At 44.4% G+C, this 24075-nt stretch overlaps 10 protein-coding genes across 10 annotated transcripts; 6 read left to right on the forward strand and 4 right to left on the reverse strand.

The window, feature by feature from the left end:
* Positions 1-151: 151 nt before the first annotated feature.
* SJAG_05330 (phosphatidylinositol kinase Pik1) lies at positions 152-3576 on the reverse strand. The gene is made up of 4 exons (XM_002175465.2): positions 3362-3576; positions 3203-3321; positions 3075-3116; positions 152-2975 (listed from the first exon to the last, which is right to left on the reverse strand). The coding sequence occupies exon 4, from the start codon at positions 1756-1758 to the stop codon at positions 892-894; it is 867 nt and encodes a 288-aa protein (XP_002175501.2). The 5' UTR covers positions 1759-2975; positions 3075-3116; positions 3203-3321; positions 3362-3576; the 3' UTR covers positions 152-891.
* A 485-nt stretch (positions 3577-4061) lies between these two features.
* On the reverse strand, positions 4062-6345 carry SJAG_04391 (ARF GTPase activating protein). The gene is made up of 3 exons (XM_002175464.2): positions 5826-6345; positions 5665-5783; positions 4062-5587 (listed from the first exon to the last, which is right to left on the reverse strand). Exons 1-3 carry the CDS (start codon positions 5889-5891, stop codon positions 4285-4287), a joined length of 1488 nt encoding a protein of 495 aa, XP_002175500.1. The 5' UTR covers positions 5892-6345; the 3' UTR covers positions 4062-4284.
* Positions 6346-6460: 115 nt separating this feature from the next.
* On the forward strand, positions 6461-7773 carry SJAG_04390 (fungal protein). Its single transcript, XM_002175463.2, has 2 exons — positions 6461-6689; positions 6737-7773. Exons 1-2 carry the CDS (start codon positions 6668-6670, stop codon positions 7738-7740), a joined length of 1026 nt encoding a protein of 341 aa, XP_002175499.1. The 5' UTR covers positions 6461-6667; the 3' UTR covers positions 7741-7773.
* A 9-nt stretch (positions 7774-7782) lies between these two features.
* Positions 7783-10553, forward strand: SJAG_04389 (Set3 complex subunit Snt1). Its single transcript, XM_002175462.2, has one exon. The coding sequence runs from the start codon at positions 8111-8113 to the stop codon at positions 9875-9877; it is 1767 nt and encodes a 588-aa protein (XP_002175498.1). The 5' UTR covers positions 7783-8110; the 3' UTR covers positions 9878-10553.
* SJAG_04388 (transcription factor Hsf1) lies at positions 10488-13201 on the forward strand. The gene has a single exon (XM_002175461.2). It carries the CDS (start codon positions 10691-10693, stop codon positions 12758-12760), a length of 2070 nt encoding a protein of 689 aa, XP_002175497.2. The 5' UTR covers positions 10488-10690; the 3' UTR covers positions 12761-13201.
* On the reverse strand, positions 12988-15192 carry SJAG_04387 (tubulin alpha 1). Its single transcript, XM_002175460.2, has 2 exons — positions 14973-15192; positions 12988-14887 (listed from the first exon to the last, which is right to left on the reverse strand). The coding sequence occupies exons 1-2, from the start codon at positions 15025-15027 to the stop codon at positions 13572-13574; spliced, it is 1371 nt and encodes a 456-aa protein (XP_002175496.1). The 5' UTR covers positions 15028-15192; the 3' UTR covers positions 12988-13571.
* Positions 15193-15627: 435 nt separating this feature from the next.
* SJAG_04385 (RNA-binding protein Cip1) lies at positions 15628-18100 on the forward strand. The gene has a single exon (XM_002175459.2). It carries the CDS (start codon positions 15854-15856, stop codon positions 17222-17224), a length of 1371 nt encoding a protein of 456 aa, XP_002175495.1. The 5' UTR covers positions 15628-15853; the 3' UTR covers positions 17225-18100.
* A 298-nt stretch (positions 18101-18398) lies between these two features.
* On the forward strand, positions 18399-19848 carry SJAG_04384 (Cdc48-Ufd1-Npl4 complex component Ufd1). The gene is made up of 4 exons (XM_002175458.2): positions 18399-18662; positions 18716-18748; positions 18804-18925; positions 18991-19848. The coding sequence occupies exons 1-4, from the start codon at positions 18536-18538 to the stop codon at positions 19714-19716; spliced, it is 1008 nt and encodes a 335-aa protein (XP_002175494.1). The 5' UTR covers positions 18399-18535; the 3' UTR covers positions 19717-19848.
* Positions 19849-19949: 101 nt separating this feature from the next.
* SJAG_04383 (serpine1 like protein) lies at positions 19950-21267 on the forward strand. The gene is made up of 2 exons (XM_002175457.2): positions 19950-20008; positions 20270-21267. Exons 1-2 carry the CDS (start codon positions 19991-19993, stop codon positions 21083-21085), a joined length of 834 nt encoding a protein of 277 aa, XP_002175493.2. The 5' UTR covers positions 19950-19990; the 3' UTR covers positions 21086-21267.
* Positions 21268-22435: 1168 nt separating this feature from the next.
* Positions 22436-23894, reverse strand: SJAG_04382 (hypothetical protein). The gene has a single exon (XM_002175456.2). The coding sequence runs from the start codon at positions 23149-23151 to the stop codon at positions 22582-22584; it is 570 nt and encodes a 189-aa protein (XP_002175492.1). The 5' UTR covers positions 23152-23894; the 3' UTR covers positions 22436-22581.
* Between the last annotated feature and the right edge of the window lie 181 nt (positions 23895-24075).

The following is a 24075-nucleotide window of genomic DNA, read 5'->3' on the forward strand; positions in this document are numbered from 1 at the left end:
ATAAATTTTAGTGCGTTGATTCGCCAAAAGTAAATTTGAGAGGCGATAAAGCTACGGCCGACAAACCTTAAATACTATTATCTTAGCGAAGCCATTAAACGGACCCGTATTCGTACAGTAATACAAAAGATATAATATATACAATTGACTTAATAAATAGTAATGGAAATTCATTTCTATTTCAGTAGAAGTTGTCAACGGATGTTTAGAAGGCTATAGAGACATGAATGAGGAGGGCAACGAACGAACACACTATCATAAGAAGGGACGTGAAGAAAAAACAGTCGAGAAAGAGACATAAAAACGAGTACAGAGAAAACAGTAGCTTTTGTCGTCTAACGTACGAGATTGCAATGCATCATTAAGGAAAAGAAGACAAAATGGATAGCTTGATGCCACAAGTCCTTCTCTTAGTGTGTATGTCTGAATAAGTGTTCATGAATGATCTCATGCAATCATGGATGCGAATGTATATGGGGCGAACGTTTGCGAACATGTGGATGAGGGAAGCAAAAAACGGTTTCACGCTCAGGAAAACAAAAAGGGGAAAATCCGTTAACAGCTTCCATGGCTTTTGATAGGTGTCTGAAGCTTGAGGAGCGTTGTTTCTAGTAGATACCGTTGGTCAAATTTTGAAAGAGGTCGTAAAGACGAGTCCAAACACTATTGTTTGATTTTTGGATAAGTTGATCCACAAACACATCAATTTCCGCATCGCTCATTTGGGGTTGAAAGCGATTCATCATTAGAGTGCTAGCACTTTCACGACCACTGAAACAGGGCATGCTGGAGTGCTTTTGCATAACCTCAACGAGCAAAGACAGTTGGTTCGCTTCTTTGCGCATTGACTTGAAGGCACTCTTCATAAGGTCACCGAATTCGTCGAAACGGTCACCAATAATCTCTACATAATCCAGTGTCAGTTAAAGGGGCACTTTCAAAACCAACATTTTTCCCGGTGTATTTGTGAGTAGAAAACCCCAAAATCAATATGCACAACGTGACCCCGTCAGTGTCAATCAGAATATTTCCGTTGTGACGATCCTTCAATTGCAACACATACGAGACCACGCTGTATGCAACCAAAGATTGAATGAAGTTTGTTTGGGCCTTTCTATAGGATTCTGTGTCCTCCGGACCAAACTGTCGAATAAAGTACTCCTTAAGAGAAGCAACCTCACGAGGTGGTTCATGACCCCTCATGATAGCCTCGTTAGCTTTCTGGCGAGTAAGGTTCTTTTTAATTGAGTGAATACTGATTGCGTTCGTAATCGTTTCAACAAGGCCGCTGTTGTCACCAGTCACCAAAATCTTTATGGAGCGAACCCAAACCTTCTCATTGCATGCAGCCCATACGTTCTGGAAAACAGAAATGAGTTGACATGCAAATGTCTCCTGGCGTAAGTCTGCTCCCGTTTTGACAATAACACTGATTAGATCCCAGTTGGGCAAGTGACCATAGGGGGATGAGCGGCGGATACGTTCCTTTTTTACAGACCAGTCTTCGGCGAACATCGCTGCACTCGGATCTTCACGGTCACCTTTGCGTTCTGTCTTGGAGGAAAGCTGCGGATGTGCGTTGTCAATAAGACTCAGGTCAATGTTATTAGGATAAGCCACAGAAGACTCATTTAGACGTTCTTCTTCCAATTTTCTCATTTCCTCAATAATTCCATGACGAATTGCATCCGTTTCGCTCTTGGGACGTTTGGCACCTGTTGAGTCTAACTGGGCAAGCATGACAGCCGCAGCACGCATTCGAGCCGTCACATTAGAGATTTTCTCATTGGCAAGGTGAATGTCCGCTTGCTGCCGTCCTCCTCCTCAACTCTGGTAGGGGTCAAGTTGTTCTTCTGGAAAGTAGAATCGTGCAACCACAATTCTTTGCCGATGCAATTTAGCGGAAAGGTAGATGCCTGAGGTAGGACATTAAACATAGGAGACATACCCAAATCACCGTATTCGTCGTCTGATTCAGAGGAATCACCACCTCCAACATCAATTTCCGGAGAAGATGAACCCTCATTGTCAAAAAGGTCAAAATAGCGTTTCACCTGTCGTTTTTGTGAAAGTAACTTTTGCACCTTAGCTTTGTTCTTCCGAGTGTTCGGTTGCAGAGACAAGTCGGCATTAAGGACTTCAATTGTAACCAGGAATGGTACCCGTTCCGCTGAATTCAGGACGGTTGCTTCTTTAGCATCAATTCTTACAACGCGATGACTCACCTCATTGGAGTAAGTTCGCATTATGGGAATATTAACATCAGCAGGAAGTTTGTTATTCAACAACGCAAGTTCTGCGCGAAGAGCTGAGAGTCGAGCTTCACGAGGAACGATAATTAAACGAATGGAGATGTCTTGTAATGCATATAGAAACTGTGTCTCCTGTTGAAAATAATTGGCACGTAAGATACGGTGCTGCTCTTCTAACGACAGGAAATTGATAGATTGGTGCGACTGGGTGCGGACCAAACTTTGGACGCGAGGATGTAATGCCACATTAGAGGATGAGCTGGAAAACTTTGGTAAGGAGGGACGCGAAATGTCGAAGGGAATAACGTGTAACGGATGAAGATTCTTTTGAGTGGAGATGGAGCTTGTGTCATCGTCATCATAGTGCCTTGGCCTTACGGCCCTTGTGCAATTGCTACTGGGGGGCCATTTTTTTAGTGAGCTCCGGCATAACAATCCCGCCCATTAGCCACACCAGCAAAGATGGAAGCCGGGTACACATTTTCAAGCATTTTCTGTTGATCCTGAAGGACGGACGAGGACATGAAGACCAAAATTTGAAGCTGATTAAACATACGCTTGCATACACGGAAGGCGCGAGTGTGAGGATGAAGACTCAAATCCGACATGTATGCTTGCAAGTACCAAAAGGTTATAAGCGAACATTGTGTGTTAAGTTCACATTGTCGAATAATAAATTCTTCCAAAGCGACACTTTCGGACGTAATGTTGAGAACGAGATGACTGAGAGCAAAGCGTGTTAGCGAATTTACTTATTTGCATAAAGTGACAATAGGGCTCTAGATTAAGCCCATGAATGTCAGAGCGGAGCGAAGGTCTTACATCAATTGCGGAAGGTAAAATTCTATTTCATAATAAGGGAATCTGTAGACGTTAGCTGGTAACTCAAAACAAAAAGAATCAAGGCAATAAAGAGGAGTAAACCTCGCTGAAGAACATCACACACTTACGTTCCGAGTTTCTCACAAAGAAAGTGATGTATCCCAATATGATTAGGGTACAAAGATAAATAGGCAACACACAGTCGGGCTGTAAATTCAGCGGACTGGACAAACTTTAAAAGCATGTCCTACACGTATTAGAAACCTTATATTACACGCGAAACGCACATTTCTAGAGCTTGAAGAAGGCATTGTGAACTGAGCTCACTGTCTAGTACAAAAACATCATCCAAAATCAATCGTCGACCAAAACAGGCAGGTATTAGATTCCTCTAAGCACTAAATCACACAATGTATCCAACAAAATACAACGGTTTTAGTGATGAATTGATGGATTTTGCTCCTGCAACGTCTAGGTGGGATTGTTGTTCTGGGGAGGTGCGATTTCACGAGTTGTCTAAGGGAAGGGTGGGACACTTGAAATAAGCTGAGAATGGTAGTAGTATTGACTAGTGTAAACAAACAAGGTCAGCGAACCAAAAACAGGTGAGAACTAAGTCTCGTCATTCAACGAAGAACTATGCTAAGAAGGAGTGTTATAAATGAAATAAGAAGACTAAGTTACCAGTAGTAAACAACTTGTTCAATACACCTAAACGATAGTAGAGTAACTTTGTGCGTGTATGTTATTAAAAAGTTACGATACCGTAGCTCGTAATGACGAGCCTTGATATTCCGGAAGTTTGAGGCGAACGCTTTAATCCGCGGCACCATGTTAGACTGGGAGGGGTCGATTTTTGAGGTACATCGATAGCATCACATGAATTAAACCTTACTGTATTTCGAATCACTCGCTGGTCTACGCAGTCAAGTAGGAATTTATGAATGTGGTTGAATACAAGACGCCAGCAATGGGAAACGAAACAATTCAACAGTTCAACGGAGATCGGGAAGGCAAACACGTTGGTAGGATCAATAGCGAGTACAAAGGAATGCTGTAACTGTTCAAGGGGTTGCCTCCCAGTTCCTTCAACTAAATAGAGAAATAGTACAAGTGCTTAAACCGTTGCAAAAGTAAAGGAACTGGATGTGTGAAGATGTGAGAGTGTGTGAGTATGTGTGACGGAATTCTAAAGACATGATTATGCATTTCAAAAGTCGTACCGAGAACTAAGATTTTGAAGAAAGCCTTGGAATTTTTCAGCGCCATGTTGTAGGCTGTCTTTCAGGTTTTCTAAATCTTTTACAGTAGTCTCGGCAACTTGGCGGAAAAATTCACTGTTCACGAACTCTTGTTCATTGTTGCCGCCAAGCTCCTCGTCACTCTCATTTTCCGGCTCGCCAAAGTACTGCTTGGAAGAAATAGCATTGGCGTTGGAAAACGAAGCCAAACGCTCTTGGGCCTCTTTTTCTGCTTCAGGGTCGTAAGAGCCACGACCAAAGTATTGGTCGGAAGAAATAGCCTTTTGGGAAGCAAACCGCTCACGGGCAAACGTGGTAACCTCTGCTTCCTTTTTCTTCAGCTCACGAGCCTTGGCCTGAGCCTGTGCACGAGCCTTTGCGGCAGCAGCAAATTGACCGAAACCTAAGCGAGAAAAGCTGGCATCGAGTTGGGCAACGGAACCAGACTTGGAAGAGTCTGTGCTGGAAGCACGAGAAAAGCCGGGGGCAGTAGAATGCTTTTCTTGTTTCGTGGTCGTCTTCTTGGACGCGGTCGAAGCAGTTGCCATCTTCGATTTGAGAGAGTCGGCAACCACTGAAGGCTTTGCAACTGAACCCTTTGCTTTTTCTTGGGGAGCAGAAGCTTTTTCGGCAGGTGAGGAGGAGAACGCCTTCTCAAACTCGTCAAAGTCGGCATCAACATCTAAACGCTTCACTCCCAGCTTTCTGTTTTTGGTTCTTGAGCTAGAGGCGTTGGAGCGAAGCTTGGAAGACCGCGAGGATTGCACAGAACGAGCGGGGATTGCCGAAGGTGTAGTCTTTACTCCGGTGGAAGGGGCAGTAGAAGACAAGGCAACACTGTCTTCACTCGGTGCAGCCGGAATATCGTCTAACAAGTTCACAGGAGCCGCACTAGCAGTTGAGGAAGGTTCTGGATCATTGCTTGTGCGTGCTGCAGATGAAGAACTGCTAGGCTTAGCAATAGCGGGTTTGTCCCAAGCAGCAAAAAAATCGTCGTCATCATCAGCAGGAGTAGAAGACGCCGCGGCTCCAGCGGCCGAAGCGACAGCAAAGTCAAGAATATCTGGGTGTTGAATTTCGTCTTCCTTTGCCAAACGTTTCAGCTCTTCCTTGTAAGACTTGGCTGCCCGAGATGTGTACTTCACAGTAGGATCCTTGGAATTCAGAGAAGCAAGTCCGCCGTGTTCCTTGAAATACCGTTTGGCGTTGCCATTGCCACCGACTCTCATAATTCGCAGTTGGCTATACGACCAACTATCCAAAACTGTCGAACTAAAAACTAAGTCAGCAACAAATTCCACAAAAAAGCGGTAAGAAACATAAGATATGAATCTCCTAATATAACATACCGGACAAAAGATATGTGGACACCCATGTTACGATGAACAGCACTGCAATCTAGGCAAATAAATAGTCCAAAAGTAGCTGAACTCCATGTTGGGTTCTTTGAGCCGCAATCAAAGCAGATCTACATCAATTTGTCAGGTACTAGTCGTTTCTCTTCTCAAACCTTATTGTCCTTCTGGGAACGAAGCCATTCCAGCACTTTTTTGGATTCCTCCTTTGTAGCAGTCATTGGGGTTAGGAGAGGAGCGAGTGCGGTGAATTACGATGTATATTTGGAATTTACTGCGTGGATGGTGGGGGGATAACACTACACCAAAGACGTGTCAGTGGGGGTTTGTTGCCTCCCCAAGCATACAGCTTTGAGCAAAGAAGCAGTAGGGGGACGAACTAGGTAGGCGTTATGGATAGCAGGTGGTGGGATGTTCTGTTAAAAATAGATTCTCGTGGTAATTCTCAACAAATTTTTGGGCTATGTGGTTGAACAATTCTCAAACAGTCAAAGGAACTTTGAGCTTTCCGACCAGTAATTCCATACATTTGTAAAAGGAAATGTATGTTCTCTAAGTTAGTTACTTAACGCAAAGAAGATCTACAACACTTTGGGCTTCAGCTGTTAATGCTTGTTTGTTTCGGTATATACTTAGCTGTAAATAGTGTCGTACGAAAGGTAACGCATAGATGTGTAGATTGTTGTATAATGGAGTGTAATGAGGCAAATAAGGCCTTGTTAGACCTAGTTTGTTACTTTTGCTATTCTATTTTATTACTAATATTCAAGTAATCTGAATTTCTCTTAACCTGAAAGAAATTAAATCACATCCTTATCAAAGAACGAAGCAACTAAAGTTCTACGAGTATTAATCTATTCATTCTATTCATTCTTGTGTCGATTTGGCTCTATTTTTTTGTAAACTGCTCTGTTATCCACCAGGTCATTCCTGGCCAAGAAACCTCCAAACATCCACACTCTGTGGACGAATTTATATATTTTTGTCAATTTTGACCATGACAGTCTCTGAGGATAAAGGTTTGCTGTTCAACACCCATTTAAGTATTAACTAACGGTTTTTTTAGAATCAAATAACGTTGTTGATAAGTTGAACGATGTCGTTCACAGCATCGTTCAAGCGCGGGAGAAATTGCGCTCCGTAAGATCTTTGGACCTCAATGAAGCCATGAGAGCAGAGGATCCTTTAAAGTTTGCTTCAGAAGTCGCCCAGATGATACATTCTTATACCACACGCCTTGCTGTCGCTGCTCGTCCGCCGATTACGGAAGACGCCTTGTATAAATACACTGAAGACATGGCGAACATCGTCGCTCCTCTTGTTGTGTGCGTTGAAGCTGTATCCGAATCTGTCTATGGACACTATATGCACAACAAAGTTGCTCAATATGCCGAACGCATTCTACTCGGTATGGAAGCCTTCCTTCGTAGCGTCTCTCCTTGCGAGCTTGGTCATATAACGGAGGAATGGAAAGTTCGTGGGCGACTTGTTTCAACCGGTATGTTGTGGGAATCATGCGAACGAATGACGGCCTTGGGACAGGGTTTGGTCACCGCTCTTCAAAGTGAGTGGAAAGAGATGGAGAGTCTGTTAGAAGATGCGTCTAGCGACTTACAAGACTGGATTGATGGTGAGGATGAAGATGACTGGGATCTTTTGGATAGTGATAGCGAAAGTGAGAATGAACAGGACAAGAAGGATACTTCAGCTCCTGAAGAATCCCCTCGCACAACGAAACAGCTCGAGCTTGGAAAACTCGTGCAGAACGCCATTTCGTCTTGCAGAATTTTGTTCAAGGCTACTGGAAAGCGGCGACTCGTTGAGTCATCTGAACCAAAATACCTGGATTCACTGTATGAGGCTGCTCAAGGCGTTTCGTCCACAGCCGATTATCTTGTCGCTCAAATTCAAATGGACAGTGATGATACTGACACCCAAATGATTGATTTCGACAAGTCTGCTCGGAAGCTGGCACAAGTTGCTGCTGAAAAGGAAGATACCTTCCAGAAATGGTTTCTGGATTGGATCAAAAATTGGGAAACAAAGGTTACTGAAAAGGTCAGTAAATAATGTATTAAATAGCAAACCAAACTGTGCAACAAACTCGGTTTCGTAGACGCATGTGGGCACTGTGTTGTTTGTTATGAACTTTGAGTATTGTAGTCACACGCACAATTTCCGTAGAGCAACGATTTTTGATTGTGCGTGAGCATGCCTTTCTTAATACCTAAGAGTCGCATAATATCTACAAAGGAGTCGTTTACACACTCAACATGCCCATAAAAACGCACTTTTCTTCATCGCTTAGTTCCAACACGGCTGCAAACACCTGCCAACCACCACTTCTAAAATTCGATTTTCTGAAAGGGAATTGTTGGATTTTCTGTTGGTTAAAGTTCAATACCGCTCTCTTATTAACGTTTATGTAAACGTCCGGTCTATGTCTGGTGAAAACGAGAGGATACGCGAGCTGCCAACTCTCCCGTTGGAGGACCCTGCGATCGTCAAGTTGGAACAACTTCCCGATGCCAAAGACAATCCCAAATCCGTCATTTCTGAAGATGAAACAGATATAGAAGTGTCACGGTCGCCGTCTCCAGCAGATTCTGACCGAATGACCGTTGAAATGGACGAGGACGTTAAAGAGTTGCAACCAACATTGTCAGATACGGTTTCTCGGGGGCTTTCTGCAAGAGCTACATCTGTTCCGACGACGTTTGACCATTTAGACTTTTACTCTGCGAACCAATTGTCCTTTGCAAAGAATGCCAAACGATTTGGTGCCGTTCTACGACGTCGTCAGCAACAATTAATGGATAAAACACGACAGCTGAGTTATGTACAAAATGGGCTTAGACACACATGGGATTCCAACAACGAGCTTCTGGAAAAGTTAGCTGAAAGCGAACATGCTAAGGAACACAAGAAATCGGATGACCCGTTGGCAAATAGAAGCACACGGAAAGTATTCAACAACTTTTCGGCTGGTGACATTGTTCGTTCTGAAGCCGAGTTTATGGAAATCTTAGCGAGTTTGGAGCAAAAGGAACGACAACTTTCATCTGCCAAAGAACATCCTGGAACTGCGCAGATTCCAGACATGGACCTCGATTGGTCTAATCGGCCGTTCCAAGCGTTTCTTGATGAAAATAGGCGACTTCGTACGTGGTTTGCATACCAACAGCTATCTAATCCTGAAAGTATTTGGACACCGGAACAGCATGAATTGTATTGCCAATCTTTTGCCAAGCACGGCAAAAGTTTTGGCGACATTGCGAATGACGTGCCGGGGAAGACCTTTCAAGAATGTGTGCTGCATTATTATCGAACAAAACGGCAGATAAATTACCGGGAAATCAATCCAAACTCGCGTACAAGCGGGCGCCGTAGGAAGAAGTCCGCATTAAGTTCTCGTAAAGGAAAGCAAAAAACGAAAGGCTCGTCTCTCATGGTTGATATCGAGGAAGCAGAACATGCAACTGCCGAAACTAGAAGACTGCATACAAAAAAGAAACGTGCGAATGCATCACCTTCTTTATCACGGGCGGAGCATATTTCAGAACCTGATATTACAAGCAGTACACCAGAACCTTATTCCGAACCCACCCAACCATATACACCTTTGAAGCGCACCTCAGTAGCTTCTTCTCCTAGAACGCGTTCCAGACGAAAGGGATCGCAGGTTGCCGTAAAAACAGCTGGACTCTCACCTGCTGCCGTGCCATCAGGCATCCATGAGAACGAATCTCCTATACTACCGCAGCAGTCTACACCAACAAGCGCGCTTCCTCCGACGCCTTCTCGAAGTGCAATGGAAAGTTCTTCACTATTCCCCAATCGTCTACAAGAGGAAGATGCCGCCCAGGCTTTAGCAGACCTATCCTCGTATAACGTAAATAACGCGTCCGTTCTGAATGAGACTGAAACGACTCTTGCTCATTCGTTAGCGCACAGGGCGTCAGTTCCACTAATTGACAGCACAATTCACGAGGGAGCTACTGAATTGCACCTCCTTTCGAGAGGCCGTGTTTCTGTGGCTACGACAATGCCAAGCCGTGAAATGCATGGTCACATGTTACCTCCTTATCCGTTTCCCCCTTCTACGATGTATTCAACATGCGCGTCTCTTCAAACACTGGCCAACGTTGTCACGGGTCACGATGGGGAGCTTGAAGACCGGCTAGAGGGTGACAATCATCGTTCATAATGGTTGCCCATGAACTTTTTACGACGACAAGTAGAGACTTAGCCGATGGACCCAATTTGTCGATTATTCCTTCAGCCCCAACCCCATTTACATCCATCTGTCTCCGGGAGATTGACCTGTTCCCCAGTGTGTTATTAATATGGTTCAGCATCCTAGCTGTTATAATGGATTCCCATCTCTCTATTCAAATCCGCTCATGCTATCAAAACGTTGTTCGTGTTTTTTGTTACGATTTCTCTTTCTTCTCGTCATACTCATATTCTGTATTTTTAAACTGTATCTCTGATGATGACCCGTGCTTTTTATATCGAGTTCTTTCTCCAGTGAAGCGTGAAATGAAGCTATGTTGAAAGTTATTCATTCCAACTTCCTCGCTACTACATCCATCCGTATAGAGTGATCGGATTCTTCAATGTTGATGCTTTCAAGAGCGTCTAATCAGTATTTCTAACCCGACATCTACTCGAAATTTTTGACATTTTTCAGAAGCCTTTTAGAGGCCCTTTATTTACCAACTTTGTAGAGTTTCGAGTTAGTACAATCACTTCAGCTAATAAGGACTACGTCCTGCTTTTTCTATAGTCATATTTGGCTATGAATCTTTTTTCGTGTAATGATCTCCGCGACCTTCGATTCTCATTGACACCTCACCCACTCCTCAACGGAAAAAATTAGGAAACTACATTTGCAACCAAAACAACTCAAATACACCGGACGTGTTAAATAGAGTGTTGTTTATAAGCGTAGACCGACGTACGCTGGATATTTGGGCGATACTGAACGTTTACAAGGAATTGTCAAAGTTACAACCCTATGGTGAACCAAGGAACTGATAACCTGCTAATGCAGGAAAGAGCTGTTTTGCGCAATACAGACGTTTCTGGAGGACCCATATTAAGCGGAATAAACACGTTGAATGGGAAACAGTCGACAATTGTTCAAGGCCAGCAGTCGCATCTTCCGCAATTGCAACAGCCACAAGATTCCGACCGTGAACGAAGCGTTCCTCGTTCCTACTCGCAATCGTCTAGCGTTTTGACGCCGAATAACGCATCTGCTCTTATTACGAGTTCGTCTACTTTGCCGCAAACAAGAAGGGTGAACCAGTTCAGTAACAAGTTGTACAACATGGTGAATGAGCCATCTACGAACAATCTAATCTGTTGGAGCGAACGTGGGGATTCTTTTCTCGTTTTGGGACATGAAGATTTTGCCAAGACAGTTTTACCTCGATATTTCAAGCATAAAAATTTCTCTAGTTTTGTGCGTCAGCTCAACATGTATGGATTCCACAAGGTGCCGCATATTCAGCAAGGAGTATTGCAGTCAGACAGTCCGAACGAGTTGTTGGAGTTTTCTAATCCCAACTTTCTTCGTGACCAGCCTGAGCTTCTTTGCCTGGTAACGCGTAAGAAAGGAGGTGCTCAACCTTCGGAAGAAACTACGTCTTCTTCTCTTGACCTGTCGAATATCATGGCGGAGCTGCAAAACATTAAAGAAAGTCAGGCGGTCTTGTCAAATGAACTACATCGAATTCGCCTTGACAACACAATTTTATGGCAGGAAAACTTGGAGAACAAGGAGCGTCAACGTAGGCATCAGGAAACGATAGACAAGATACTGCGGTTTCTTGCAAGTGTATACTTAGAAGGAAAACCAAAACCAACTACCCAAGTCTTACCTAAGAACCGTCGGCTTCTCTTAGAGGCTAAAGTCCCGTCTTCTATGTCCAAACACTCTCCCAGTAATTTATCCACTGCTTCGAAGCACACCGCATCGCCTCAAGTTGAAAGAGATACGCCACAGCGCCGTAGCGTATCTAACTCGAATGTTTCGCTCTCCACAATCGCCTCTAGCGCTAGCTCATCCGACTTGTTGAATGTTAATAAAAAAGAAGTTGGTGCTGATGTTTCGAACATTGCTAATTCTGGAAGCTTAATATCGTCAAAGCTTCGATCTGCTCACGTCTCGCCGCTTTTGTCAAACTCAGAGGAAGGCATGGCTTCGTATCGTCCTCCTGGAAATCCATCAAACCTTGCGAATGGTTCTGCCGTTTTTGACTCGCTCTCCATGCCCACCGATCCGCCAGCAACAGAAGAGACTCCAAACGAGGTGTATCTCCAGGATTCGTCAATAAAGCCTGTGGATCCTGGTATTGTTTCTGTACCGAACAACCTCAGATCTTTGTTCCCTTACGGAACGCGGGACTCTGACTTGCAGAACAACGTACCTTCATCATCAAACCCCGTGACGCCCGAGTTTTGTAACGATGAAGATTTACCTAAATCAGCAACTGCACGGAATGGCGACACGTCTCTCGCCTTTCCCTCTGCACTTGACTTTGGTAATTACAATCCTAATAATTTCCGTGCCAGCGATGCTCGAAGCATCGCTATGAGTCATCCAGACTACGCTGCTGACCAAGAGCGGTTCCGCAGTTTATCGGACGGGATTGCTAAACAAGACCAGAATATTCAAGCCTTGGCTGATATGCTAGGTATTCCCCTCGATGAGACAGCTCCTGATCCCGATGTCATATTTTCTACTTCACCTTCGACAACAAACTTCCCATCGCAATCACCTGCCGCTATCGAGTCGCTCTTGGGTGCGAATGATGATGTATTCCGTGACAACAATCCCGTTTTCGACGAATTCACTACCATTTCGAACATGGATCATTCCGAACATGATTCATCTACCCAGATGTACGGTAGCAGCCAGCCTACTACCTTTCCGCCGCTTAAAGTATCATCGTCTATGCAGCCACAGCTTAGTAATGGCGCTGTTCATCCTCAACAACAGAATGACATTGATACGGACACTCTAGAAACCTTAATTCCGAATCCGATCCGAAAGAAACGGAAGTCAAGCGTGAGTGCTTGATGTGTAATCTTTCCTGGTTTCAATACCAAAGGTTGTATGAGTGTGTTTCAGGCGTCTAATTTGTTTTGTCGATGTTCAGTCATCTTTGGGCTGTGACGGTTTCATTGAGCAAACCAATTTTTGTTCGTTGACGATAGAACTTGTTGTTTCATGATTTAAATCTTTATGGTTAAATTGTCATCTGGCAATTTACGTTTGATGAGCATTGTTTTAGGAAAATTTAAAAAGGGGAAAAGGGAAACTACTAATATTATCTTCATTTATGTTTGCTTACGAATTAGTACTGTAAAAGGATGCAATGTACCTGCATATGAACGCGTAATTGTTGCTTACATTGTTAGCAACAAAAAGCAGGACAATCATCGCATACGACAAAAAGGACAGTGACAGAGGAAATGTATAATGAAAAAGCCAATGGTATATAGAATTGCAAAGATTGTAATAAGTCATTATGAAAAATATATCTATATAAATACCATAAGCATGCCAAGAGCAGCCTTGCACATAAAGTGAATGCTGTCGCGTGTTTAAAAGATGATTACAAATGAAGGTGTTTCTTTCTTTCTTTCAACGCCCCATCAATGTCTCAGCTTAATAATGGCAGCGGTATGGAAACCAGCAGGGGGCAGTAGTTTGGGTATCGGCCCACCAGAAGGATGAGGGTATAGTAGGAAGCTAAGCACCCCTAGACAAGTTCCGTCAAAATAAACGTCGTGCACTCGTAAACGTGTGCACAGATGTATACCAACGAGAAAGTTTGTAAAGCAGCATCAGCAACGATGGAGTGCAAGCACCTTCAATGTGCCGGCACTTAATACTCAACAGCATCGGCATCGTACATCTCATTGTCCATGGAGTCTTGACCAACTTCCTCATAATCCTTCTCCAAGGCAGCCAAGTCTTCACGGGCCTCGGAAAACTCACCTTCTTCCATACCCTCACCAACGTACCAGTGAACGAAGGCACGCTTGCTGTACATGAGGTCAAACTTGTGATCCAATCTGGACCAAGCCTCAGCAATAGAAGTGGTATTAGACAACATGCAAACGGCACGGTTAACCTTGGCCATGTCCCCATTGGGAACATGTTGAGGAGGTTGGTAGCAGATACCAATCTTGAAACCAGTGGGACACCAGTCCACGAACTGAATGGTACGCTTGGCCTTAATGTTGGAAACAGCGGCTTGCACGTCGCGGGAAATCACGTCACCACGATACAACAGACAGGTAGCCATGTAGCGGCCAGTGCGAGGATCACACTTGACCATCTGGTTGTAGGGCTCAAAGCATTGATTGGTGATTTCCTGGACACTGTTGGCCTCGTGGAAAGCCTTGGCGGCGCTGACAATTGGAGCATACGTGACGAGGGGGAAGTGAATGCGAGGGTAGGGAACCAAGTTCGTTTGGAACTCATTAAGATCAACGTTCAAGCTGCCAGCGAAGCGCAGTGAAGCAGTAATGGAAGAAACCACCTGAGCAACCAGACGGTTCAAATTTTCGTAAGAAGGACGCTCAATGTCCAAGTTGCGACGGCAAATGTCGTAACAAGCCTCGTTGTCCACCATAAAGGTACAATCAGAGTGGTCCAAGGTAGCATGGGTCGTGAGCACAGAGTTGTAGGGCTCTACCACGGAGGTACTGATTTGAGGAGCCGGGTAGACGGAGAATTGCAACTTCGACTTCTTACCGTACTCGGTAGACAGACGTTCAAGCAAAAGAGCACCCAAACCAGCACCAGTACCACCGCCGAACGAGTGGAACATGAGGAATCCCTGCAGACCAGCACAGCTGTCAGCCATGCGGCGGATGCGGTCCATTACACCATCAATCATCTCCTTGCCCACGGTGTAGTGACCACGGGCATAGTTGTTCGAGGCGTCTTCCTTGCCCGACATGAGCTGTTCAGGATGGAACAGATCACGGTAAGTACCCGTACGAACTTGATCGATCACATTCGGCTCGAGATCCACATAAATACTCCGGGGCACGAACTTGCCCTGTCCGGTCTCTGAAAAGAACGTAGAGAAACCATCGTCGCGAGGTCCACCGGCGGATTGTGCAATAGCTTTTTCTTGAAGATAACCATCGGGTCCGATACCGTGTTCGAGACAATACAGCTCCCAGCAAGCTAGAGGTCGAGTTAGAGCACCGTTTCAGCGTAAAAGAGCATGGAGTGAGCCCTTGGAACAGCTCTCATCCGAATTGTTACATACCGTTACCAATTTGAACACCTGCCTGGCCAACGTGAACGGAAATAACTTCTCTCATGCTAACAACGGTAAATCAAACGAAAGGAACAACTAGATACACTCAACAACCGACTATTGAACGGAAATTGAGAAAAATGAGAGCGTTTCCCACTGCCGTAATGAGACGTGAGTGGTTTGCAGAGGAGAGGTTTGGGAGACCAGTGTCCGTGGTGTTGTCCTAAGGGAAGGGTGGGGCCGGTCACCCAAATAAGCTTTTAAGTGATGTCATCAAAATGATACGAACAAAGAAGTCCCGACTAGTAGGCAGAAAGGGGGAAGAAAATGCAAGTTCTTTGTGTGTTCGTCTTTCAGCCTACTCGAGCTGTGATTGGGACGAATCCAGAAGGCGTCGCTTCAGGACTCCACCGCAAGATGGCAGCGTACGATTCGCTTAGGACGGTTTCGGTACAGCGACGGAGTTGCGGAGGTGCTCGGTGATTATCCTCGGACACACTAGTACTCACTGCATTCCGTTACAATGTGCACCATCTCGGTAAAGTTTGTTATTCCGTTTACCGTATCGCGTTATACTTTCTAGATTGGTAATAGCGCTGCATGCGGTACAACATTAAAGTATATAACGAATGTTATCGAACGCTACCGCACTCCTCAACAATACACTGCCCTTCGTATCGCCGCCACTTCTTCTATGAGAAATATCCACCACCAAGCTCTGCGAATTCAGCGCTTTCCCATTACTATTAAAAGCTGTGACGGTACTCTGAGTAGGGGTAAATGGGCCTTGGTGTTTGATTGATTGAATATTCGCTGTAAACAGCATCTTTGGAACATACTGAGGTGGATTTTGGCCTAGTCGCAGAAATTTAATTTTTTGATACGCCAACATGGATTTGAATGATGACCTTTTAAGCTGGAAGTTGCATGGAGACAATGGTCGCTTTGCTGGGAACGGATCTTCTGCACCGAAAAAAGCCAATAACTTGGCTTCTCTTTCTCGAATGCAATCTCCTATGCAGTCACCGAAACTTCAGGCAATTGGTTCTCCAAGAGTTGGAGGGAAAAAGTTCAACTTGCTGCACTCCAAATGGTCTGGTGGGTTAGGTGGATTTGGAGGTGATGCTCCCAGTGGTCTGGGAAATAGTACACCAGTGACACCATTAAGTGAGAATCCGCCTTCTTTGGGCGACATGGGAGGTTCAAATGTGATGAGCGGAGGCCTGACTGCTTCTGAGAATCTGGCATCGCTGTTGAACAGCAGCGATTCCAATACTTCCTCCTTGCAAAATAAGCTGTCAGGCAACGAAGCTAACAACGAGGGAGTTGGAGCTAATCCATCTTCCAACACGAGTGTGGCATCAACTACTCCCGTGCCTCAGCCTACCGAAGACACGATTCCTACTGCCATTGTCATCAAGAATATTCCCTTCTCGTTGGAGAAAGATTCGTTGATCGAGTGTTTTAAGAAGCTTGGTATTCCCAAGCCTTATGCATTCAATTACCATTACGACAACGGTGTGTTCCGTGGTCTGGCTTTTGCGAACTTTTACATGCCTGAGGAGGCTCGGGCCGTTGTTCAAGCTTTGAATGGCTACGAAATAAACGGACGTCGTCTTCGTGTGGAATGGAAGCGACAATTGCCCGCTGCAGAGCGTGAAAAATTGGAGCGCGGAAAAAAACGGGTTGCCGAAGAGCGCAGAAAGCAACAGCAAACGAAACAGTACTGCTACAATTTTTCTGCTTACGGTTTGGATATGAACGATCCCGCGACACTCGAGGTCTATACACGTATTCTCCTTTTCATGAATCAGCGCCCCCCTGCGCGCGAGCTTGTGTTGGAAGCTGGTTCTGAAGATACACGTATGCTGAACATCATTCGCGTGTTCTGTCTGCATCTCGACCTTGAGTACTATGCCGTTCCTAATGGCGAAACATGCAAGCTCGTTGTGTCCTCTCCTGCGAAGCATTCCACGACTACTACGACTACTTCTCAGTCACAGCCGCCTTCCCCTCGTATGCGCTCCATCTCTGCCCACAACCCCATTGCGTCTCGTTTTATGCAGGAACATGTGGTTCAGGGCATTCAAAGTGCGCCTGCGACTCCTCCTCCTTCGTTGGAACTTTCGCTTGCCCAGCTGGGATTGGACAACGATCTTGCTGGCGCCGAAGACTTTGGCTTGTTCAAAGCTCGCACTAAGTCTGCGCTTTCCGAGATGAATGGCAATCCCCTGGCCAACGTGAGTTCCATCTGGCGTTAGAAAATCCGTGCAGGTGTGAGACGAAGTTGCACGTGCCCTTTTCTGCATGTTCTTGGATCTTTGAATGTTTGTTTATTTTCCCTGATGTCATTTCTTGCGAGCAAAATGTCTTGTTGATCCAAAATCGTTTTCGATGAATTGTCTGTAATGGCCGCTTTTTTGGTATCGATTTTTTTCTTTATTCCTTTCGTTCACTGAAGCTGATGTGTATGATGATGATGAACTGCTGAAACACCTCTTTTTCCTCTCTCGAACCGGGAGTCCTGTCGCTGTTCCGTATTTTCCTATTCCTATGAGTGTTTGTGTACGCATTTGTTCAATATGGCCTCCCTCTGTGCAGTGTTACTTCACGGCCCGGTGGTTGTCACTATTGCAATGCGTGTCTCCCTTTCTTGATATACTCTAATTTTCTGTTTTTGTTGTTCACACTCTTTTTGATATCTCTGCTGCTTCCGATAATGTACCTTTCTTGCAGCGAGCAGATTCTTCTGCACATTCCACATGTTGTTGTGACACTTACACTCGTATCTATTTTGTTGCTACCATGCTATGTTCATGCTTTTTTGTTCTCCATACAGCCAATGTGCTGTTTCTATGAAAACCAGTATAAGAAAAAGGCAGTTTCCGAATGGACAATGACAAGGGCAGCTATGAGTTCAAGATTAGCTGCCTCTTTTAAAAAATGCGTGAAGACTGACTGGTTCATCGCTTGAAGTTATGAAAAGCCGTATAGTCTTCCTGCTTGTCATGCACTGCGTGTCGGTGTTCTGTATTGCTGCCTTGGTTGTCGTTGGGCTCCTGTTTCTTTACTGTTTTCCCAATATATAGACAACTACAATAATTCGTTTCCTCGCTACTTTTATCTTATTAATCCTATTTACTACAGGCGCTATACTACTGCTTTTGACTTGGGATTTGTCTATTACTATAACAGTACGTAAATTCTGTTTTACTTGTGAATAGAATTGCGTTCCATCTATAGAGTTCGTTATTTGGGTTTGCGAGCGTGGCATACCGTGAGTTTGAGTCTAAGGGCTGTTGTAGCTCAATAAGCTTTGCCAAGTGCAAACCACAACATTACAATTGAGCGGTCTGTATTGAAGTTTCCTACTTAAAAACGAAAAATAGTTGTTGATTTTTGCAGCATATACGACCAGAAACTTTTTTATAGAAGATAATCTAGTAGGCCGTCGTTATGGTACGTGTTCGGCTGACATTGACGATAATGTAAATTCATGGATCAATTGCTCATATATGTCTCTGAATTAGTTTGGACGAGGATTTTTCACGGACAGTAATGCGGATTTTCCCATGTTCCCGCAATTTCAGAATGCATTTGCTTCAAACGCGAATCTCACTTTCGATACATATTACCGATGCTATCCTACAGCAATGCTTCCTGGTGAAGAGCGGCCAAACTTGAATTACGGAGGCAAAGGTGTGTCTCCCCTTCATAGACGAGTGATTGATGTTAACCTGCCGTCCGTTTAGTCATTCTTCCACCTTCTGCTTTAGAAAAACTGTGTACGATCAATATTCTTGATATGTGTCAACAGCAGCTAACTCTGACTATGAATAGCTCGTTTGAATATCAGTTATCCCATGCTGTTCGAATTTCAAAACAAACAAACGGGTCAACGAACCCATGGAGGTGTCCTCGAGTTTATTGCTGATGAAGGTCGCGTCTATTTACCGCATTGGGTATGTTTTCCATTAACGGCCGTATACTGGTCCATGGTTGTCCACATCGCTAACATGCATTGCAGATGATGAGTACTTTGGGTGTTCAACCCGGCGATCTTATTCGTGTCATCAATACCGACATTCAACAGGGAAGCTTTGTTAAGTTGCAACCGCAATCGTCAAACTTCCTCGATATAACAAACCATCGGGCAGTATTGGAAAGTGCGCTCCGAGACTTTAGTACCCTGACGCAAGGGGACGTAATTGAAATTTTGTATAATGACCAGGTCTATAAATTGGCCGTTCTCGAAGTGAAACCCGAGGATGGTCGAGGAGTAATTTCTGTCGTCGAGACTGATCTTGTCGTCGACTTTGCTCCGCCAGTCGGATATGAGCAAGAAATGCAGCGGAAGCAGCAAGAAATGGCTAAATCAAAGGTTCCTCCAAGTGTCGAAGGAACGATGGCAAAAAGAATTCATTACGACGAGCTCGTTGCCAAAGGCTCTTCGCTTTCTGCCCACGGATCCGGCTCAAAATTGAATGGCAAGGGGACCAAGTCGAAAAGTCCTGTTGCCAAAATTGATGTTACGAAACAGCGTGCGCCTGCTGCGCTTGATCTCCCGTTGGGAGTGTACTTCTTCGGTTATCCCTACGTACCGCCTAAAAATCAAGCTGATGAAGCGGATGAAGATTCTAATCGCTTTTCCGGTGCTGGATCATCTTTGCGAACTGCACGCAAACACAAAAAGAATTCAAAACGTTCGTCTGGCGCCGGATCCTCTGTGAACCCCATTTCTGTTTCCGACTAGACGCACACTTCATGAACTCCCCCCTTCTCAATCGACCGGTCTACACATGATATGAACACGGCCCTACGAATCGAAGTCTTTTATACTGCAAATGACTTGATTCTTCTCTCGCACTGCTAATATCGCTAAGTCTTCTTATGGCTCGCTAAAGCTCGCTCTTTCGCGTAGCAATACGTTGGTGCGGGGAAACCTACCCTAAGCGGATCGTGACTGCTAATGTTAGTGTGCATTGACCCCCTCTGTACTGCATACTCTCAAGTTCCCCAGCTCCAACATGTCCGTTGCATCCAAGGTAAGAGAGACTATTTGAGCGCGCGCAGCTCAGCAGAGATGGTTTATTACAACCGAAATGTACCATTTTACGTCAGCGACCAGGATTGTCTTTTAACGCGCACTGAGAAGCTCAATTTGCTGAAATGAATGAATTGAGGTTCCAGGTGAATTTGAGCCGTTTTTTGGCATCCTCTTGCCATCGGAACCTTATCTACTGTGTCTGCTCCGTTCATTGTGCTCATGTTGTGATGATTGAGCCGGAAAACTGACTTTTTCTTAGAACCTTTTTGCTCTCCTCGGAGAGGACACTCCCTCGGAGGCCCCGGCTGCTGAGACCAAGCCTACTCCTGCTCCTCGTCAGTTGACCGCCAAGTCCACCGTTTCCAAGAAGCGTGATCCCTCCAAGCCTACTCCTCGTGAGCGTACTGTCGCTAAGAAGGCCGAGCAACCCCGCAAGTCTTCTCGCCGTCAACAACCCCAAGGCAACGCTGCTGCTTTCCGTGAGGGTCGCGAGGCTGTCGAGAGCAACTTGAGCCACCCCACTGAGGGCGCTCCTCAAGGTCGTCCTCGTCGTGGTCGTCAATTCGATCGCCGCAGCGCTACTGGCAGAGTTGACACCAAGAAGGCCACTGAGAGAGGTTGGGGCAACCCCGTCTCCTCTGAGGTCAACGCTGACTCCGCTGAGCCTGAGGAGGGTGAGGGTTCTGCCCCCGCTACTCCCAAGGAGGAGGACAACGTCAAGACTCTTGATGAGTACCTTGCCGAGAAGAAGTCCACTGCCAAGCCTGTTGGCCGTACCGTCACTGACGCTGATGTCGATGCTAAGTGGGCTAAGGTTACCAAGCTTGAGCGTACTGAGCCCGAGGACCTTTTCAGCTCCGTCAAGAAGACCGCCTCTGGTTCCAAGAAGTCTAAGGACTCCAAGCCCAAGAAGGTTGTTCTTGAGATTGAGCAAACCTTCGGTCCCCGCAACACCAACACCCGTGGTGCTCGTGCTCCTCGTGGTCGCGCTCCTCGCAAGGCTGAGGCTCCCAAGGCTGCCACTCCCGCCGCTCCTACTTTGACCGAGGAGGAGTTCCCTTCTTTGGGCGCATAGGCTGGTGCTCCAAGAATGGGTTCGAGTGAATGCTTGCCGACGTTTTGTCGACGGACAAGGGTGTAAAAAAATGTTGGGCGATAGAGGTTTCATGTAGTCTCGCAACGTATCACACATCACCGAACCGTTACGCCACCTCTCCGAGCTTAGAGTTGTTAAACATCGATTCTCTGCTTTCGAACTAAAATAATTTGCAGTGAAATTTGTCCTGCTATGGGGGTTTTTAAGTGTTAAGGTGTTTGTACCGAGGGAGAGAGAGAACCGGTTTGTGTTTGAGTCAGAGGTGTCGTCCGTCTGTTAGTCTTGGGCTGACATACCGACGGAGTCGCTGTGTGGGAGACAGTGTCTCCTCCGGTCTATTCACTTGGTTTAAAAGTGCTGGTTTAACTGGGGTATTATAGATGGAAAGAGGCTTTTGTGTCCGCTGATGTCTGTTGGGTACTGACTGTCTAAATGGGAAGAAGGGGTTTCGTATTACTCGGTCGATTGTTAGGTTTAAGAAGTAAGATGCCGTCGTGTAGGGAGCTAACCAGTTGCCATTTTAGTGCCGCTAGATGGTTTACAAGCTTGCAGCTATTTCGAAATAAGCGCATCATTCGTGTCAGTCGGTAACTAAAAGTGTTTATTTTATGGAATAAAGCGTGTTAAGGGTGTAACTATTCATTTGCGTATTTTTAGATGGTTAAAGGGGTGGTTTATTGAGTTATTCTCGTCGTAAAGATGGTCTTACTGCACAATTGCGCGTATTGAGTGTCGACTTGTGTTCCGATATAATTTCCATGACACAGTAGACTTAGTCCTAGGGTTTAGAACTAGTCTTCTGATGTGCGGAAATGCAATATTACATCGAGACGCTTGTGTGCGCAAGCATTCTTACTTTGTATTAATATATCTAAGCACGGTTTCATGTGTCTTTAATAGATGTTTGAATAAACGGGTCTATAGTACGGGGTTTATGACATTTGTACATCTAATGTTTAGAATGAGATTCGGTATGCTAACTTGGGTTAGAACATTATTACATAATTTTAATAATAGATTTATGGAATGTAAGTGCTATCAAATTTCTGCTTTAATCCGTATTTCTTGGAGATGAATTAGTACGTTATCCCTACCCCGTAAAGTTCTTTGAATAATGTAATTGTATCAATTACCTGTTTATTGGTGAACTTTGGTATATGAAAGAAATATGAATTACTGAAACACATACATCAGAGATTATGCTGAACTGCTAAAACAGACGTATTGTTATATTCAAGCATTTCCATCATCTTAACTTAAACAATACGATTTATTAAGTATGAAGTAGAGAGTAAAAACGAAACACCGCATATCAATATTGAGATGTTAGGATAGCAAGAGTTGGTTTAATGAAATTTGAAACTTCAATGAATTTTCAGCAGAACATTTTGTTTTAAAATCGAATATTCAACGAAAGCTAAGAAACGTATAGAAATATTAATGGAATTTATAATACCCTTTCAATGCTGATACTTCTATAAAATGATGAGATATGAAAAGCAATTTGTGAACAAAAATGTCAAGAGAACAGATGAGAGGACGGGCAACAGAAGAGGTGTAATACGAAAAGCAGCAGAAAACTTCATTGGGAGACCAGAATACACCCCATACATTAGAATTTTTACTTTATAGTCTTTGCGCTTGTGTGTAGTATTCTTGAGAGATTGAATCCACAAACAGTAGTTTCCGGCTTTGGGTAAATCAATCGTAATCTCTTTGACCGACGACTCGTTAAACGAAGGACTAAAAACTCCCTTCGAATATACGTATTCAGAACCGTTTAGAACGACAATGTCACCGAAAGCCGCCGGGTGTCCAAATTCGTTTGTCACATTACTCGTAATGTCAACAGTCTTGTTTGCATCATATACAATATACCCAAAAGCAGCATCTTTGTGACATTTCGGACTCAGTTTTATGAACGGCTGGTAGTATCCATAGTCTTCGAATTGGTAACAATTTCCACTTACAGGCCAAGTAGCCACTTCTGAGTACACAGTGATAATGTTAGGCTGCCCATCGCGTTCAATAGGTAAAGTTAACATTGTGACGCCCAAACCTCAAGCAGAGGGGCACTCTCTCATTTTAACATGACTCCTTTAAACAAAGTCTGTGTTAAGTTGTAAAATCATTACTATTTTCTGTCCATACTTTTGACCCACGGGTTAACAGTACGCAAAAACGGCTCTTAACATGATGAATAGTATATTGGAATAGGAAAAAATTCGGACGAACTTATTACAGCGCGACAAAGCGGAATAATGTTCTCTCGTGTTAAATGAAGCTAAACGAATTTACCCAATAATAATTGTCTTACTTACTACGCTGGAAACACTGCAAACCTTGTGTATCAAAGTCTAAGACAATGACGAATTTAAGCTTTCAACCGCGTGTGTCGCTTAGTCGCAGATGCGACAAATAATTGCGACATTTTTCTCATTAACATGAACAAGCTAATACCAACGTCCTATCATATTCCAGAGACAACTGCAAATTCCCTGTGATGATATGAGCGTGTTGATGTTGTTCATAACCTTCCAACCCAAGCGATATATGCTTAGCCTTCACCCTGAGTATGGAACTTGGTTGCTCAAATAGTGAATATAAATAACTCCTTTCATGGAGCGTCACAATGATTAATGCCGTTGGCGATACGAGGGAAATTTTGTGAACTTGCAGCTGTTGACGGTTCATCTAGTCCTTTGTTTATGGAAGACGCTTCTGTAATTGGCAGATAATGGGCTTGGTATATACAATTAACTCGGATGAATAGTGTATCTTGTATCCGTTTTATGAACCGTTCCTAAATTCGATTGCCCGTTAACAATACTTTCTATCTCATCTTAGACAGAGTGATATAATGAATTTCTGTCATTTCAGGCGTGTCACTGCATCAGCTACTATTCAATCTAATTTCATAAGTTGTTTTACCTCTAAAGTTTATGATTGAAACTCAAAACATTTGAATT

This window comes from Schizosaccharomyces japonicus (genome assembly GCF_000149845.2).
Source record: "Schizosaccharomyces japonicus yFS275 unplaced genomic scaffold supercont5.2, whole genome shotgun sequence".
Taxonomy (NCBI): Eukaryota; Fungi; Ascomycota; class Schizosaccharomycetes; order Schizosaccharomycetales; family Schizosaccharomycetaceae; genus Schizosaccharomyces; species Schizosaccharomyces japonicus.